The sequence below is a fragment of the Amphiprion ocellaris genome, chromosome 3 (genome assembly GCF_022539595.1).
Source record: "Amphiprion ocellaris isolate individual 3 ecotype Okinawa chromosome 3, ASM2253959v1, whole genome shotgun sequence".
Classification (NCBI taxonomy): Eukaryota; Metazoa; Chordata; class Actinopteri; family Pomacentridae; genus Amphiprion; species Amphiprion ocellaris.
The window spans coordinates 38,069,216-38,082,636 of NC_072768.1; the positions used below are offsets into that span (position 1 = coordinate 38,069,216).

General features: G+C 36.9%; 1 protein-coding gene across 1 annotated transcript in view; it reads right to left on the minus strand.

Annotated features, from left to right (window-relative positions):
- Nucleotides 1-13,421, minus strand: part of sntb2 (syntrophin, beta 2) — a 43,487-nt gene that overhangs the window by 8,253 nt on the left and 21,813 nt on the right. The window contains exons 2-5 of the mRNA XM_023261746.3: nucleotides 10,371-10,593; nucleotides 6,132-6,342; nucleotides 3,438-3,580; nucleotides 12-208 (exon numbers count right to left, since the gene is read on the minus strand). Of these exons, the coding sequence (XP_023117514.2) occupies nucleotides 12-208; nucleotides 3,438-3,580; nucleotides 6,132-6,342; nucleotides 10,371-10,593 (774 nt within the window). The remainder of the gene's footprint in view (nucleotides 1-11; nucleotides 209-3,437; nucleotides 3,581-6,131; nucleotides 6,343-10,370; nucleotides 10,594-13,421) is intronic.

The window sequence follows — 13,421 nt, forward strand, 5'->3', positions numbered from 1 at the left end:
CACAAACTCACCGATGGACACTTCTTTGATGAGCTCAGCGGCGGCGTGAGCCCCCTGAACGAGGGCCCGAGTCCACGAGGACAGGTCCCAGTGGGTCTCCACTCGGAAGATGTGGGACTCGATGCCTCGGCCGGTTCCGGTCCGAGTGGCGAACACCAGGTCAGAACCCTGAGCAGGAGAACCTCGAGCACTGCCGGAATGAACTAGCCTGGAGGAAGACAAACAGAAAGACAGACAGAGGGAATATTAAAGCAGCGAACAGATAAACAGACAGAACATTAAACCAGTTAGTGTCACAACCTAAGCAGGGGTTTCTATTTAGTGTTCAATTTAGATTTGAGGTGCAAGTCAGTTTGAACACTGCATACTTCTGATTTTTCTACATCTTTGAACACTTCATACTTTTTATTTATTATTACAGGAGGTCCTCGGTTTACGATGTCCTCGACCTACAGCATTTTGTTGTTACATTGGAACTGGTTATGTGGAACTAATTGGTGAGCGGATGAATACGTCGTCACGCGGCGCTATAAGACGTCTTTTACGTTTTCCGGTTATACGCCACCTTGGATTGTGCTGCATTCACTAACTTTTTGCCCTTCATTATAGCTCCTTCAACATATTCTGTTATCTACTGGTGAACTGACTCGTACATGCATGAAAGTCATTGGTATTCATGACTTTTATGAAGAACTCATGGATATCGTGATGGACGTAACGACTTTGTTTACATTTTCGCCGGAGTTCTGACTTACAGCAAAAATCGACTTGCGTCGCGCCGTAGGAACGGAACTTTGATGTAGGTCAGGGACCCCCTGTATTTATTATTAAATTCAAGATTTTTCAATGGAAACCGCTGTTTTAACAAACATATCATCATGAAACGTCCCCACTTCATTACTCACATTAACACAACCTCGTTTTCACATTAAAGTCCTTAAAAATGTTGTGTTTAAATATCCAAATGAGGTATTATAAATCTATAAATGTCTACTTTGGTTAAATATCTAGAATCTGAACACCGGATGAATCCAGCCTCAAAATTCTTGTTTTAATGGCTCCATAAATGAAAAAATACTGCCAGAAAAAACACTTTCGTGATATATTTTTAGGAATAAAATGCTCTACAGCATCCAAATTTAGACAGGAATGAACGTGAGAGTTTGGTGAATTTAAGTGTCTCAAAGAAAAAAGACTTTTAAAGATAAGCACTGCACAATTTTAAACATTTTTCTTAAAAAACACTAATTATGACTAATAATTTTACCTCTTAGAAATTAAAAATGTATGTGTAAATATGCTAATTATACATTATCTCTTTAAACGTGCTAATTTGAATAAATGTCAAATAACATAGTGGCTAGAGTAGTAAAATAAGCAGTTAAATGTGTATTTTTCAATGTTTCTTTGCACTCGTCTGCAAGAAAACATGACCAGTGCATTAAAAAACTGTGTTTTTGCCTTTACTTTGCTGATTAAAAAGATAATTCCAGTTTTTCTGGGTCTCTGTGAGTCGTTCCAAGTTCATAGTAGAGATTCAGGGAAAGAAAGAGCTAAAAAAAAAACAGCATATAAAGAGGCAAAAAGTGGAGAAAAGAGTTGAAAAGAGCAACTGTAAACTCACCACACATCACAGTTTGTTGATTTTCAAAATAAAATACTGAACTCAAACAGTAACATTTGACACCGCAGCTTTGAATTTGCAAAAAAAATCCCATTTAGATGCCTTTTTAAAATAAAAAATAGAAACATCTGGACTCATTCTACAATTACAAGGTTTCTGCACCAACTTAACTTTAAGACTCCAGAATTAAATCTAATTCTCATTTCATAACCGAACCAATGTCATGTTCATTCAACTGCAGAAAACCAGAATAAACTCGCAAAGACACGCAAACTTTTGACTTTTTTATTCCATAAGCTGCTGTTTTGGCTCCAGATTTCTTTCTTCGGAGCTTAAAAACAAGTCGAATCGCGGCGTCTGTGAAGTTTCTGGGCCAGTTGGAAGCCGCCCCAGAAACCCAGAGGACAGTTACAGTAATAAAGTCTTACGTAGCTCCACGTCCTCCTCAGAAATCCTGAAAGATTAATGCTCCGAGTCATAAAACAGCATGAGGAGCTCAGCAGGGATGATTCATCAAGAACAGCCAGCAGAGTTTACTATCAAAGAGACGCTTTGGAAAGAAAACACCAGCAGAGACTAGAAATAAGAGAAATAATCGGCAGAAAAGATGTTTTGTAAGACAAACTGATTCTTCTGTACACTTATTTTTTAACAGTTATTAGTTTTAGCAACTTGAAACTGATTCCAGCACAGAAAAGCCTTAAAAAAAGACCAAAAATATCAACTAAAATCATCTTAAAATGAAGTTTTAAACGTGCAAATGATACATGATCTCATTAAATATGTGCTGATTTGCAAAAATGCCCAATAAATTAGACATTAGAGTAGTAAAATAAACAGCTAAATGTGTATTTTGGATGGGGTTTTTTGCACTAATATGAAAGAAAACATGACCAGGGCATCAATAAAACTGTATTTTTGGCTCTAGTTTATTGGTTTAAACCAGGGGTGTCAAACATGCAGCCCACGGGCCAAAAGCGGTCCTCCAGAGGGTCCAATCCGGTCCAACTCAGTAATTCTTCGTGCTTTTAAAGTTTCTAGCTCAAAAAATGGTGTAATTTTGCAGATTTTTTTAAACTGCCGACAAGTTTTGGGGTTCAGAGAGTTAATCCTCCTGTTCTCCTCATTTACAGGCACCAAAAAATATTGTTTCCTCGTCTGAAAAAAATCCAAAAATTCAGCAAAAAATTCCCCAAATTTCTGAAAATTTGTAAAACCTTCAGGAAGAAAATTCCAATAAAATCCTTAAAAGTTTCCCTTACAAGTTTCATTTAAAAAAAAAAAAAAAAAAAAACAACGCCCAAATTTGGCAAGTAAATTCTTGTAAATATTTTCAAAAAATTAGTAAAAATCTTCTAAAAAGTCCTAAAAATATCTAAAGTGATTACATCTATATCAGTAAAACTTCTAATATTTTCTTTAAGAACATTCACATAAAAATCAACCAAAATCCAGCGAAATTCCCAAAAATGTGGACATCAGAAGTTTCACTGTGAAAATAATTTTTTTTCCCCACATTGAAAAATTTAAACCGGGTCAGTTTTGACCTGCAGGACGACATGAAGGTTAAATCAAACCAGTAAATATTAACTTGAGTGGTGACCAGTGAAGAGACTGAAACAGAAGCAACATAATCTTGTCTTCTTTCATTTTATACATCCTGAATTATCTGTTTAGTAGATGAACAGGACCTGTGAGAGTTATATAACATAAAGGCAATTTAGTTTAGAATGTTCTGCTGGAATCTGGACTGTTTTTATCACCTTCTAAACCCGTATTTTGCAGCCTAAAGTCAGTGTTTTCAGGATTTTACCTGGTGGCGAGCAGCGGATGCGTCAGCAGAGGGACGGACCAGGACTCTCGGCTCCACGGCACCGACTCAAACAGCAGGATGTCTTTCTCCGTCAGCGCCATGACGACGGGCCGGTACTGCTGCCGACCGCCTTCCAGCTGGACCTGAGGAGGACAGTCGGAGTCAATAAAAACAATAAATCTACAAATTATTGCAAAAAAACACAACTTTTTGTGACAGATTTAGACTTTTTATGGTGTTTAATGTCCTGCGACCTCATTGGCTGCTCTGGGAAATCTCTTGTTCCTTCGCCTGCAAACTGAACGTAAACCACCAGCATGTCTGACAGACTGTACTCTGTGCTGCTGTAACTCCTCACAGAACAACACAAACTCAGATCACAGGATTTGTGGCTGTTGTTCGGACAGATGAAGTGTCTCTGGCGTTTTTGTGGCTCTGATTCTGGACAAACTTTTGAAAGTCGTGGTTCTTTTTTCCTTTTCTGCAGCTCAAGGATGACGTTTTCCAGGAAAGTTTGTGAGATCTTCTGGCTGCCACGATCAGTAAATCTGAGTGGACAAATAACTGTAATTGCATTCAACAATTTAATGGTCTTTTATATTGTATTTGATTCCTCGGTTATTCTTAAATTAGTGATATAGTACCTTGGTCTTGTTTTGTTTTATGTGTTTGTAACGTGAGAATAAAGTAAAGAATTGCACAATGTGAAACCCTATATGAATTGAATATAGTAATATGTGAAATCTGAATCTGATGGAAAAACTACACAAGAGATGGAAAATTTTCACAAAAAGATGCAAAAATGATCTAAAAAGGTGCAAAAATGTCATAAAAATGAAAAAGTTGCATAAAAAGATGCAAAAATGTCACTAAAAGATGCAAAAAATGATCTAAAAAGATGCAAAAATGTCACAAAAAAGTGGAAAAATGACACTAAAAGATGCAAAAATTACAGAAAAAGAGGCAAAAATGTCCAAAAAGATGCAAAAATGTCACTAAAAGATGCAAAAATGACACAAGAGGCAAAAATGACACAGAGGCAAAAATATCACTAAAAGATGCAAAAATGTCACAAAAATGCAAAAATGTCACAAAAATGCAAAAATGACACAAAGAGGCAAAAATGACACAGAGAGGCAAAAATGACACAAAGAGGCAAAAATATCACTAAAAGATGTAAAAATGTCATCACAAGAAGCAAAAATTACACAAGAAGATGCAGAAATCATGCAAAAAGATGCAAAAATGTCACTAAAAGATGAAAAATGTCACTACAAGATAGAAAACTGTGCAAAAAAGATGCTAAAATATCACAAAAAGATGCAAAAAGGACCCAAAAAGATGCAAGAATGTCACAAAAAGGTGCAGAAATGATGCAAAAAGTTGCAAGAATGTCACTAAAAGATGCCAAAAATGATCTAAAAGATGATAAAATATCACTCATATTTGTCATTTTTTAAAGACAAGTAGTTTGAGGGACACCAGGGAGATGAGGACTGATTAATTTATCTCCCTGCTGTAGTTAATGTATCAATAAAAATTTGAAAGACACATTTAAAGGTCACCAGAGTGCAGGTGTGGCGATGCAGCAGAGGAGTTAAGGAGCTCGCTCTGACAATCGGACCTCATTTGAGGTAAAAATAGGCTCCAGTGTTGGTCTGAGTCATGACGGAGTGTTTCAGTGAGAAGCAGTGACGTTAAACCGGTCTGCGGATGCGTCTGGTGGACTCAGCACGGAAACAACACAACGGAAACTTCCACCTGCACTTCCTGCTCACCATAACCGGCCTCACATCCATGAATTCAGCACGACCTCCAGTTAACGCCTCATTAATCTGACCCCTGGAAGGGAACTGAGATCAGTCCTGGCTTCCGTGGGCAGGTTTTTAATTTAGACCCGAGGCTGATTCGTGAAAACACTTCCTGAACTGCCAGCCTGCAGGTTTGAGGTCGAGGTTTGTGTCAAGAGACGTAGGAGTAAAACTAGACGGAGAAACCACTGATGCCATTTCCCCTCTGAGAACAATGTGTTTCTGCAACACAGACATCACAAGTAAACATGTTTATGGGCCAACTTGATGAAATCTAGCACTGATTTTAGAGAAAAAGTTTTGTGTCCGTGTGATTTTTCATTTCTTTTTTACACACTTAAGTATTTTCAAGTTCAGAATCAATCCAATATATTTGCTTGACGACGATATGCACGACAGAAATACCCATAAAAGATGCAAATATGTCTTTAAAAGATGCAAAAATGTCACAAAAAGATGGAAAAAATAGTGAAAAAGAGGCAAAAATGACACAAAAAGATGCTAAAATTAAACAAAAAGATGTGAAAATGTCACGAAAAGATGCAAAAATGTCACTAAGAGATGGAAAAATGACCAAAAGATGCAATAATGACACAAAAAGATGGAAAAACAACTCAAAAAGATCCAAAAATATCACTAGATTAAAAAAATGTCTGAAAATGAGGCAAAAATGTCATGAAAGGATGGAAAACATGACACAAAAAAAGATGAAAAAATGTCACTAAAAGCTGGAAAACAATATTCCATGTTATTTATAAAGCTGGAACCTGAACAGGTAATTGTGTTTATCAGTACTATGTTTTCCTGCTTGTGTTATCACTGACTTTCTAATCTAATATCTAAAGACCAGCATTAATGCGTGAGCATACTCTAGCTGGAGTACCTGCTCGGCCAGCCAGCCGATGTGCTTGAGGTGGGGGTGTGTGGAGGCCGAGGACGACGCCCCCAGGTAGGCGTTGATGTGGGCCAGAGTCTGGGGCAGCAGGGCGGCGATGTTGGTGTGGACGGCGGTGAACCAGGAGTTGGCTGAAGGTCCGTCTTTGCAGCGAAGCACCACGGTGTGCTGCCCGTCGGGAGAATGAAGCTCCAGCAGCCTGCAGGGGGCGACAGAGGGTTTAAACAGCCTGGAAGTTACAGATTATTCACCGGAAAGTTTACTCAAAATGCCCAAAAACGTAGCGCTAAAAGTACGAGTCCAAGAAGAAGGAAACCCTTTGAATCGTACGCTGGTTTTAGGTGCTTTTTAAAATGCAGAAAAACAACTCTTCTCATAAATACTGAGTCGTGCCATTTCTTCTACAAGTCATTATGATGCTAATATTCACATTCATTCCTTCCCATCACAGTTCTGGCGGTTATTCTGAAAATAATAATTAAATAAAGTGTCATGAAAAGATGCAAAAATGTCACTAAGAGATGCAAAAATGTCATTAAAAGATACAAAAGTGACCCAAAAAGATGCAAAAATGTCACTAAAGGATGCAAAAATTACACAAAAAGAGGCAAAAATGTCACTAAAGGATGCAAAAATTACACAAAAAGAGGCAAAAATGTCACTAAAGGATGCAAAAATTACACAAATGAGGCAAAAATGTCACTAAAAGATGGAAAAATGATTCAAAAAGATGCAAAAATGTCACTAAAAGATAAAAAAAGTCACAAAAAGATGCCCAAATGACCCAAAAAGATGCAAAAATATCACTAGAAATGCAAAAACGACACAAAGAAGTGCAGAAATGACACAAAAATTGGCCAAAAGGATGGAAAAATGTCACTAAAAGATGACTAAAATGACCCCAGAACATGCAAAAGTTCACACATTTTCTATGCAAACTCTGTAAAATTAAATTCATGCTTTTACTCCCACATGCTAACTGTGTATTTATTGCTGTGATCAGGTTTTAAAATGACCTGAGGTTAGGCATAAAGCTTTAAATCAAGCAGATTCATGAACAAAAACACCTGATGAATTATTAAACATTGGGAAATAATAAGTTCAAAAGGAAAATATAAACAACCAGCAGAAACAAAGAGGAACAACTAGTTCAAACTGACAAACAGATGCATAGTATAGTGTTTATTCTCGACATAATGCTGCTAGATGATTAAAAATGAACCGTTTATTTATATTTAATGTCATTTCTTATTATTTTGTAACAGATGCAAACATGTTAGCAGCTGTTTTACAGTTTTGGGCAGCAGAACAGGCAATAAAGAGGCTTAAAAAAGACTGAAACTGAAGATTATTGTTGGATTACATTTCTGTTGCATCACATAAATCATATCTGTACATGATGCATATAGTCTTTATTATCTTTACTTTATATTTTGTCTTGTTTTTATTCATCTTCTCTCATTTTTATCTGTTTCTTGTCACTTTTTCAGTTTTCTGAGCGGCTGTAACGTGTGAATGTCGAATGTAAAGTTTATCAGGGCTGCAGCAGGTACAGTGACACTAAAAGATGGAAAATGTCACTAAAAGATGCAAAAATATCATAAAAACATGGAAAAAAGCCACACTAAGACGAAATGTCACGAAAACAAGCAAAAAAATACACAAAAAGATGCCAAAGTGTCACAAAAAGATGCAGAAATGTTACTAAAAGATGGAAAAACTACCCAAAAAGATGTCATAAATCGTATCTGTAAACGTGTCCATGATGTATACAGTCTTTATTATCTTTACTCTACATTTTGTCTTGTTTGTTTTTTTTTTTTTAATCTTGCTTCATTTTTATCTGTTACTCGTCACGTCTTCAGTCTCCAGAGCGGCTGTAACGTGTGAAAGTCGGCGGCGACGCATCGATAAAGTTCATCAGAGCTGCAGCAGGTTCAGATTGTGTTTCCTCTCAGATCTCCAGGTTGATTAGTTGCAGACCTCAGTCTGACCTGCTGACAGAAACACTGAGTCTGTTCAGGCTGGTTTCACAGACAAACATCCTGCTGCTGGCTGCAAGTTTGTTCAGGTGGAAATTAAATAAAAATAAAAACAGCCCAAACACTGAATAATTAAAGAAGACAAACTGAAAAGTATTTTTAAAAGTGAAATGAGAACACAGTTTCTGATGTTAGTATTTACACTTATTTTACAGTTTTTATCATAATTTGTTTGTTTTATTCAGTTATATTTTATTAACATTTCACACTTTGACAACAAACAGCTTATTTAAGATAATATTTCATAATTTTATTTCCACTGATATTGTTACCGCTTGTAAAATCTTAATGATCTAAAATTTCAAAATAAAACATGTTTTTAATAAATTATCTGTAAAGCATTTTGAGCTGTTTAAAATTCAGTTGAACATCAATTCAATTTTATTTATATAGAGCAGTTTTTTTCATCTCACAGCGCTTAGTGTAGTAACTTACAGAGCTGATGAATCACAGAGAACAGAAAACACATGAGCGGCGGTGGGAAAAACAAACAAACACAACAAACAGACAGAACCAGGCTTAGGGAAGGCGGCTGTCTGCCTCCACCAGTTGGGGTGAGGATATATTAAAAAAAAAAACAGAGATGACCAAAGGGCTGCAGATATTTTCGGACATAATGAAACAAGCAAAAAACATATTTTAAATCTAAATAATATAAGGAGACGGATAAGTAACTTGTGAGATCAATTTCATAAAAAAGAAATAGTTCCTGCACCATCTGACTGCTACTATAAATACGATGAAAAGGAATCCGAGTACCGTATTTTCGCGACCATAAGGCGCACTTAAAAGTCTTAAATTTTCTCCAAAAGGGACGGAGCGCCTTATAATGCGGTGCGTCTTATGTGTGCACCGAGTTCCAAAATGTGTAAATGTTATTGTGTGACTTTGATGAGCTCCGCTTGACTGACTGAGATCATTTCCTGCTGACACGCTGCTTATATAGAGAAAAGGAGGACGTGACAGAGGACAGCATGAGAACGTTAAAGGGGGAAGTGTGGGCGTGAAAGAAGACGCTAAAGACACGCCCCCAGTTGGTAAATAGTGCCGGTATGTGCTTTATGCAAAACAACATGGGTTTGGCGTCACCGTCCCTGTTGATCTGTGACTCCATGCGCGTCCATCTCACAGCCGCTGTGAAAAACCAAGTGCAGCAAATGAACTCGGAGCTTGCTATCATTCCGGGAGGCTTGACGAAGGAACTCCAACCGCTGGACATTGCTGTAAACAGGGCGTTCAAAGTGAAGTTGCGAACGGCGTGGGAGCGATGGATGACAGATGGCGAACACAGTTTTACTAAGACTGGGAGGCAGCGCCGGGCGAGTTACGCCACAATTTGTGAATGGATTGCGGATGCTTGGGCTAACGTGTCTGCTTGCACTGTTGTTCGAGCTCTCGCAAAAGCCGGCATCATTTATGAGGAGCCGCACGGCAACGAGACTGACTCTGACAATGACGAGCGGGAACCTGGCGTGTTCCATGGAGAACTAGCCCAGCTGTTCATTTCGGATACAGAAGATGAGGACTTTGATGGATTTGTGAATGAGGATTGATCAAAAAACAACGTGAAAACATTGCTAAATACTTCAATAAAGTACAACTGAACTCAGTTTTGCTTCCGCTACCTTTTTTAAAACACACGCTAGCATGCATGTTTTAAGCTAGTACAGGTATGTTTTACCATGCACGCGCTCTATAATCCGGTGCGCCTTATGTATGTGTTAAATACAGAAATAGCACCCGGAACTGAGACTGCGCCTTTTAATACGGTGCGCCTTATGGTCGCGAACATACGGTATTCAGATCTCAAAATAAATATTTAGATTCCATCGTAGTGACAGAATATTCGGATATTCGGGTCCAGCCCAAAACCAATGGAAGTATCTGACCATTAAAGCTGATTGCGATATCAGTGAAGGAGGGACGTTTCATTTACATGCTGAGGCTGTTTTTAAGCAAACACCTGATGGACGTTTAATATTTAAATTTAAACAAACCCAGACGAGTGTTTCTGCACGGACACGACACAAATCCTCACTGAACAAACATTCCAATCTAATGAAGAGAAAGCAGGAAGTAATTACACATCAGCCACACCTGAACTCCCACATGCTCAGGTATTAAACCACACACACACGCACACAGGAACACACACACACACAGAGGAACACACACGTTCACACACCTGTTCTCCAGGTCCGGCATGGTGAGGTTCCTGCTGATGAAGCACATCTTCAGGCTGATCACCTTCCTGTCTTTGGAGCTGCTGCTGCTGCTGCTGTGTTTGGGGGATCCGGAGTCGTCGCTGCCGCTGTAGCTGGGAGACTGAGGACGGACGCCGTCCCACGGCAGGTCGGCCACCAGGGACGGCTTCTTGAAGAGCGGAGACACCTCGCGGATGTACTTCACTGTGGAGAGACGACAGAAAGATAAATAAATCAACCAGTGAACATCTAAACCCAAGAGGAGGCCACAGGAGACAACTGTGCTGCTTTATTAACACATAAGGTCTAATTTAAACAAGTGCATTTTATTTTGAAGGCTTCCTGAAGACCTGAGGATTAGAAAGCAAACTCTAGGCCGACCTTTTTAACCCTCGTGTTGTCCTGCGGGTCAAAATTGACCCGTTTTAAAGTTTGAAAACGTGGAGAAAAAAAAATACATTTTCACAGTGAAACTTCTGATGTCCACATTTTCAACATTTTTGGGAAATCTTTGAACATTTTTTGGAGGAAAAGAAGAAGTGTTAAAAAATGTTTGTTTAGAGCATTCACAAAAAAATCTACCGATTTTGGTTGATTTTTATGTGAATGCTCTTCAAGAAAATATTAGAAGTCTTACTGATATATATGGAATCACTTTAGATATTTTTAGGATTTTTTGGAAGATTTTTACTCATTTTTTGAAAATATTTACAAGAATTTTCTTGCCAAATTTGGGGGATTTTTAAAAAAAATTTAAGTTTTAAGGGAAACTTTTAGGAAATTATTGGAATTTTCTTCCTGAAGGTTTTGCAAATTTTTAGAAATTTGGGGAATTTTTTTGTTGAATTTTTGGATTTTTTTTCAGACAAGGAAACAATATTTTTTGGTGCCTGTAAATGAGGACAACAGGAGGGTTAATCCAGCTTTTAATCGATTTAATAGATTGTATTTATTTATTTCTCTGTTTATTTGCCTATTTACATATTTTAGTCCATTTCATGTACAGTTTATTACCTTGTTTTTGTAATTTCTTATTCTGTTTTTAGAATTTTTTAACTTCTATTACACATAAGGTGTAATTTAAACAAGTATATTTTATTTTGAAGCCTTAGGACAGCAAACAGTGACGATATTTCTAAAGGCAAACTCAAGACCAAACTTTCTCATCGGATTTTTGATCAATGTAACAGATTTTATTTATTTATTTTTCGTCTTAGAATTCATTTTAATTATTTATTTCTTTATGTATTCATCTATTTACAGGTTTATTACTTCATTTTTGTCATTTCTTATTCTGGTTTTATAAGCATTCGCATCCGCATTTTAATAACAGATATTTTATTGTATTTATTTACTTATTTAATTTTATCTCATCTGGTGTTTCCTCAATTGTTCCTTCATTTCTGACGTGATTTCGGGGTTATTTGTACTATTTTTATTACTGGAAAGCACTTCGTGTTGCAGTGTATTTGTATGAAAAGAGCTAAATAAAGTCTGATTGATTGATTAATTGAAAAGCCAGCATGTTTCACAAAACCCCGACATCTTTGAGCTTTTACTTTGAAAGTGCAACAATCAGCCAATCAGCTGTGAGTCACCGGTTGGCTGCAGTGGCAGAGCAGAGCAGACTGAGAATTAAACCCTCGAACAAACAGTCACAGCTCAGAAACTAAAAGTCGTATTGGAAAAATTATTTGACTGAGTGAAGCAGAATCTATTTGTGAACGTTCTGGTGTATATTTGTGTCCGTTCTGTGTTTTATTCAGATTTGGTGGCAGGTTAAAGAGACTCAACGTTTCTGATTTTAGAGCTCAGCTATAATGGAAGTCAATGAGAGTTTTGGTCGGCAAACTCTGAGCTCTGAGGTGATTTATGAAAAAACTATAAAACTTACAGCAATGAAACTCACACTGGATGGAAGAGGACAAAAATGCCTAAATGTTTTGTATAAATCGTTTATGTAGAGTGGAAACTGTGAGAAGGAGACGAGGTTAACTGCACTTTTTTCAAACAAATTATTTGGTCAAAACTTAGAGTGGTGCACTCTGAAGAAAAAGTCAGGATTTTCAAAAAAAATTCTAAAACTTAAATTGTAACTGCATAAAAACCGTACAAGATATCAAAACCCGGATTCAGATGAATAACGTTGAAAGCTTTGTGAAACGTTGAGACTTTAAATGAGGTTTCCACTGTAAAATGTGATGGAGCTACGGGGCTCCAAAGATGGCCGGTTTGACAGCTGTCTTGCCGACTTCCCATTGATTTCAGTGGGGATTTTTAACACTTTTTTTTTTGCAAATTTTGTAAAAAACTGTACAAAGAATTGCTACCAAAAGTCACAGGAATGAGTCACATTTTGATATATAATTATATGGGTTTCCTCAAAGCTGCAGGACGAGTGAGGTGCCAAAAATCATGTGAGAAAAACCTAAATAAATATGGCTGAATAATAAGTGAACTTCAATGCTGATACACTGAACCACACTTAATATTAATAATAATAATAATAATAATAATAATAATAATAATAATAATACATAATACTGATGAAGAGCTTTGCAAGACATTCAAAGACGCTTTACAAAGTAAGAAAGAACGCAAAAAATAAAATGTTGAAAGGAGCATATAGAAAAAGGGATTACGAGTTGTACACAGTGTTGAAAAGACTCGTCTTTATGGATTTCTTTGAATAAATATTAAAGTTGATGGTTCTGTTTGGGTTCTTCCATCTCAAATCATTTCCAATTTGCTTGAAATTTTTATATCATAAACTATAGATTTTTAAAATGGTATCTGTGGAATTTTAGCTTCATATATCCATTACTTTCCGATATAATTTAAAATAAAAAAAACTACTTTCTGCATGTTTTTTTACACACTGAAACTTGAGGCTGTTCAAACAACAATATGTCAGAAACTATTAAAGATAAAAACCTGAAAATTTCACTGTTATTTCTCATCATGTCATTGAATCAGAATCTGTAATATTGGACAAGTAGATCAAACAATCTCTGATTATGGAGGAGTAGAAA